At 53.1% G+C, this 5,646-nt stretch overlaps 1 protein-coding gene across 3 annotated transcripts in view; it reads right to left on the minus strand.

Moving 5' to 3' along the window:
* The window catches only part of RPH3AL (rabphilin 3A like (without C2 domains)), a 147,769-nt gene that overhangs the window by 26,324 nt on the left and 115,799 nt on the right, over positions 1-5,646 (minus strand). For all 3 annotated transcript variants that reach the window (XM_023518712.1, XM_023518713.1, XM_023518714.1), the window contains exon 6: positions 1,429-1,603. In XM_023518712.1, coding sequence (XP_023374480.1) covers positions 1,429-1,603 — 175 coding nt within the window. The remainder of the gene's footprint in view (positions 1-1,428; positions 1,604-5,646) is intronic.

Below are 5,646 nucleotides of genomic sequence, written 5' to 3' on the forward strand. Positions count from 1 at the left end.
CAGACTCTGTAATCAGTGGTGCTGACCCCAACTGCGCGGGGCCACTGGCCTCCTCACCCACCTAATTAAGAGGCCATCTGTGTGTCTGCGTGGCCGAGGAAGCAGCAAGGCTTCTGCTCCTCCCCAGGGTGTGTGTGTGCACGCACGTTAATGTGTGTGCACGTACTGATCGGGACCAGGCAGGGCGGGGATGGCCGTTGGAATAGGGAGTTAGGCTACAGCTGTCCCTACAGGCTTCAGGCCTCTTCTCCTCAGCTGGCTGGAATCAACATCCCACATCCACCAACGTCCACCAACTTCTGTTTCCATGGTCACGTCTCTTCCCTCGGTGTGAGGGGCATGAACACGCCCTGACAGGGCTGAGAAGGAGAAAGCCCCAGCCCTGAGGGCAACCGAGGGGAAGGATGGAGGAGGCCCCAGCACCCCCAGGGCCAGGGTCCACCCTCGGGGACTCCTTACCTGCTGTGTCTACACCTGCCTCCCCACCCCCATCCCGAGGATTGAGCTGAATCATGGGCACTTCGGGACAGAAGGACCCACACCCCAGAGGGTGAGAGCCTGTTTGGATCCCAGCCCTGCCACATACCAGCTGAGGACGTCCTCCTCTTCTCTAGCCTCAGGACCCCTATCTATAAAATGGGACTATTAAATGCCTCGCCTGGCCACCTCCTGAGCCTGTTGTGAGACCATGAACTTTAAAAATAAAGCCGTGAACATTAAAGCATCATGGAAGCTGTGAAGAGTCATCTATACACCAGGGACCAGCGTGGCGTTCTTGCCAGGTGGGGCGGAGCTCACCTTCTCATGGTGGCCATCTGGGGCACGTACACCTCAGTGAAGCCACCAAACACCTAGGGGCACTGGCACAAAGTCACATTGTTCATTAGGACCAGGGAAGCCAGGAGCCCTCCCTTACTGAGACACAAGACAAGTGTCAGAAAGAGACGGGCCTGCCTAGGAAAGATGCATTTTTTTCTTTTTTTTTTTTTTTGCAGTTTTTGGCCGGGGCTGGGTTTGAACCTACCACCTCTGGCATACGGGGCCAGCACTCTACCCCTTTGAGCCACAGGCACCACCCGGAAAGATAATTTTTATATTTTGCAAAAACCTCAACAGCACCACATTCCTACAAAGACCCACAGTGCTGCTCACAGCATCCCTGCTCCCAGATTAGGACTTGTTTGTGAAATGACCTTGGTGGACCCTCCCGCTGCATCTCTGCATAGAGGGGACAATCTCTAGCTAGAGGTCTGAGACACTGGCCCAGGTGCAGGTGGAAGGTGGCTGAGAGTAGAGGGTGGGGTGGAGCACAGGAATGAGCTGCATAGGGGCGCGTGGGACTCTGTCCTCATGCCCACGCACTGTCTGGCTGGCTGATGGCCCAGATGCTAGAGTCCCCCCCCAGGAGAGAGGGCAGAGGGGGCTTACCTCTCCCTCGAGCCCATGTGTAAACGCGGCTGGTCTCAGTGCTTCTGGGCTCCTGTTCTGCTGGCTCCACAGGCAGGGGTCGGAAGTGGGGATCCTCGGATCGGCCAGGGGTCTTCAGGGGCAAGATATACTTGGGGAGACCTTTGAAGAACCAGGCCCCTGACCTCTTCCAGACCTTGGGGGGAGAAAGCTGCTTAGAGCACAGGACATAGAGTAGCCTTCGATGTGCTGTGTACTCAGGTGGGCCCAGCTTCCCCCATGTGCCTCCCTGTGACATGAGAGATGGGAGAAAGGCTGAGTGCAAGTGGGAATTCCGGCTCTGCCCTCCCTGGCTGATGGCACAGGGCGGTCACTTACCTTCCTAGGACTCAGGAAAGCTGGCAGCTAAGCCCCATGACCTCTCCACACCTACTTTAAAGACAGCCCCACGTTCTCCCACTTCCCTCCTATAGCTCTCAGTGGGGGACGCACCTGCAGCCCTCAGTATAGACCTGGCATCAAAGATAAGCTTATGAGACTGTCTACTGTCCCCGCCTCTGTCACTATTCTGTTACTGCCCGAATCCTCCACGACTCAGAATCCTGGGGATGCCTGGTCACACCCCTGCCCACCCTAATCCTTTCCAGCCCCTCCTGGGAAACTTCCAATGCCAGAAGCCCAGGAGCCCTCAGTCTCTGCTAGTTCTGCCTGTGACGGCCACCTCCTCCCTGGCCTAAGCCCTGGAGCTACATGGGACGGACCCTCTCCCACTGCAGGTGCCTCTCCACCACTCCCCTGCCACCGAGCTCTCCTCTCGGTACCCCACCCAGAGCCCACCTTCTCAAAAAAACATCCCTGGTTCCTCAGCTGTTCTGAGCCCCCTCCTCGCCAGCCACCCCCTCTCACTCATGTGTGTCATTGTGTCAGAGAGGGATTCAGAAGTGATCCTTCAGGCTTGGTCTGGCTGCTCCCAGAGCACAGCCACTGGCTTCTCCTACCACTTTCCTGCCTCAGTTCTCTCCTCCTTAGGTTTCGGGCCACCTGGGAGCCCTTCTTGGCCCACAGTTCCTCCCAGAGACTCTAGGAGCCCAGAGGGGTCTGACGATGCCAGCCAGGTCCCAAGCAGGTGCAAAGTATCCCTTTGTCACTCCCCTGGGGAAGCTGTGAGGTGAGTCACCCTAAAGCTGGAGATAGGGGCACCCCTGAAGGCTGGGCAGATCCCCAGGAATCTGAGGAGGCCCACCCTCACCCTGAACAGGACTGACAGGGCAGAAGACTCTCTGAGGCTGGGACATGCAGCCCCCTGGGCCCTGAGGAGCCCCTCTAAGCCCCAGTTACCCCCAGCACAGCCACCCAGGCTCTCCTCTCTTACTCGTCCCTGCAGTTAAGGTAGAATCAACAATTGTTTCCATATACTTGCTGTGCAGTTTTGGGTGAGTTACTTAACCTCTCTGAGCCTGAGTCTCCTCACTCATGAAGTGTGATTACAGTGGTTGCCAGCAAAGCTGCTGAGGAAGCTAAAAGTGCTTGGCATGGTACCCAGAAAGTGCCCAAAAGATGTCACCTGCCTTCCTCTGGCCCAATCCCTCCCCTCAAGGTTCCCAGGCAGAGAGACAGAAGCTGGAGGAAGAGCCAGGCTGGGCACTTCACAGTACTTGGAATGTCTTCCCGGAGGGTTTTGCAGATGAGACAATCTCTGCAGCAGACACAGAAAGGACGCAAATCTCTGAGAGAGCCACCGATTAGAATTCAGAGCAGCAACTGAGATCAGGCCCCTAAATTTTTAATGCCTACTTCAAAAAACAGGAAGTGCTCCGTAATCTCTTTTCTGATGAAAGAAATATACTCAGGGTATTTGGCAATGAGGGGTGGGAGTGTGTGAAGGAATGATGTCACCTTTCCAGAGAAGAGCAGGCCAAAGTTCCAAACAGAAGACTCAACCCCAAGTTTGAATCCAGCGTCCGTCCCCTCGGACCCCTTTGGACACATCGACCTCGCTGACCCTCAGTTTCCTCACTGCCAGGCAGAACATGGAAGCAGTGCTCACCTCACAGGGTGGGCATGAGGATCAGACCCAAAATGAATGCAAAGCCCCAAGGCCGGATGCCAGGCACAGAGCAGCTTCTCTACAGATTTGATGCTCACCGTCACCGCTGCTGCCTGATACACGTGAACAGCTTTACAACCAGGGGACTGATACCCTATTCAAATGTAAGAACTTGAAATCAGAAGACTAGAGTGGGCCTGATCTCTCTAAGACAGTGCTTCCCACTTCCCTAACTTCCTCTGTACCACATTATCACTGTGGGATATTAACAGGGCCAGGTGGCCAGGCACGGGGGCTCACACCTGTGATCCTAGGACTTTGGGAGGCTGACACAGGAGGATAGCTTGAGGCCGGGAGTTTGGGCAACATAATGAGACTCCATCACTACAAAGAATAAAGAAATTAGCAGGGTGTGGTGGTACACACCTATAGTCTCAGCCACTCAGGAGGCTGAGGCAGGAGAAACACTTGAACCCAGGGGTTCAAGGCTGCAGTGAGCCTTGATGTCACCACTGCACTCTAGCCAGGGAGACAGAGTGAGACCCTGTCTCCAAAAAACAACAAACAAACAAATCAGGGTTCAGGAAAAAAAGGGAGGAACTCCATGATCATGTATACTTGGGAAACACTAGGTTAAACCAAGCTCCATTACTGCAGGACTTCTCAGAGCCTTTAATGATGAACACAGGGTTCCCCAACAGGGAAATAGAACAAATAGTGCTCCCTTACCATTTGGAATCTGCCTGAATGATTTTTCTAGAGAACCTCAATCCTAGTTATGAGTCTGAATAAACTCAGCACTTAACGGCTCCGAACTCACTACTCATTGAGTGACATGCATCTATTTCTGTAAGAAGACAGTGGTCATCTCCTGATACTCCAGAGGGTCAAGCTTGAGCCTACCAAGTCCAGACCATGTCCCTGGCATGAATCACTCATCTCTCCTTCTGAGCCAGCCTGTGTAGAAGGGCTTTTGTGTGGCTCTTGAACAGATAGAACCTGTCTGGTGAGATAAATGCCTCCTGGAGTCCCCTTTGGGAAACCCTTTCCGACCTTCTCAGAGCCCTCCTACAACACACATCTATTTCTTTCAACCGGCAATGCACACACATGGTCTAAAGTGCAAAAGTGAAGAGTCTCCTCCCCATTCCCAGAAGCATCCGGTGATAACAGAAGCTTTGTTATTATCCCCACTTTCCAGGTGGGAAAACTAAGGTCAGCAACTCGCCCAAAGTCAGCACACCATTCTGCTGGCCCCTACTCCATACTGAAAGCCCCAAGCAATTACAAAAGCAATACAGATGACCACGAAATCATGGTTGAGTTGGTGAATAAATCCTCAGTGGGTCAGACATCACTATGGATTCCCAGGGTCCCACAGGCTGGAGGCCCGGAGGGGAAGGAAGTGCCAGATAAGAAGAAGAAATAAACAATGGCTACCAAGGCCACCCTGACCTGGAGAGCGACTGCAAGGCTCCTCAGAAGGGTGCCCAAGTCCAACAGGCCACGTCAAGGTGACGGGTTCTCGGGTGCACTTGGCTTCTGACTGCTGAGTGCCCCTCAGCACCAGCTCTGCCTGCCCTGAGTGTAGCAGCTCCTGGTCCTCCAGCGTGAAGCCAGCCCTTGAGAGCCATCTGTGAACGGTGGGGCATGTGTGGCCTTAGGACCCACATCACACTGCCTCTCCCACCCCACCATGGAAGCCACTGTCTCCTAAGAAATGTATACATAACAGAAAACTAGGACAATAAAAAAGTAACTCATAAGGTTGCCGCCCAGAGAGCTCTGGGTAACGTGGTGATTAAGGCATGAGGTTCTCACAGCTTTTCCTGAGCACATATGCAATCTTGTTCTTGGTTTTTTGAAGACCAGGACAACACAGATGCACACCTGCTTTCCACCCCTCCTAACTGTATCATGACGATCATTCTGTGTTAATAAGCAATTGTCTCCATCATCATTTTTAAACAGCTCCACAGTTTGAATTTATTAAATTTATTTAACACAGCCCCCCCACAGATGGACATTGAAATCACTTCCAATTTTTCACTCCCACAAGCCGTGCTGCAGCCATCAGCTCAGTACATTCCTCAGCTGACAGCTGTCAGTTACTGCCTTAGGAAATACCGACTGAGTATCCCTTAGTGCCTACATGCTAGAGTCCAGAAGTATTTTAGATTTTTTTTTTTTTT

The sequence above is a fragment of the Otolemur garnettii genome, unplaced genomic scaffold, assembly GCF_000181295.1.
Source record: "Otolemur garnettii isolate 467f Iridium unplaced genomic scaffold, OtoGar3 scaffold00145, whole genome shotgun sequence".
In the NCBI taxonomy this organism is placed as follows: domain Eukaryota; kingdom Metazoa; phylum Chordata; class Mammalia; order Primates; family Galagidae; genus Otolemur; species Otolemur garnettii.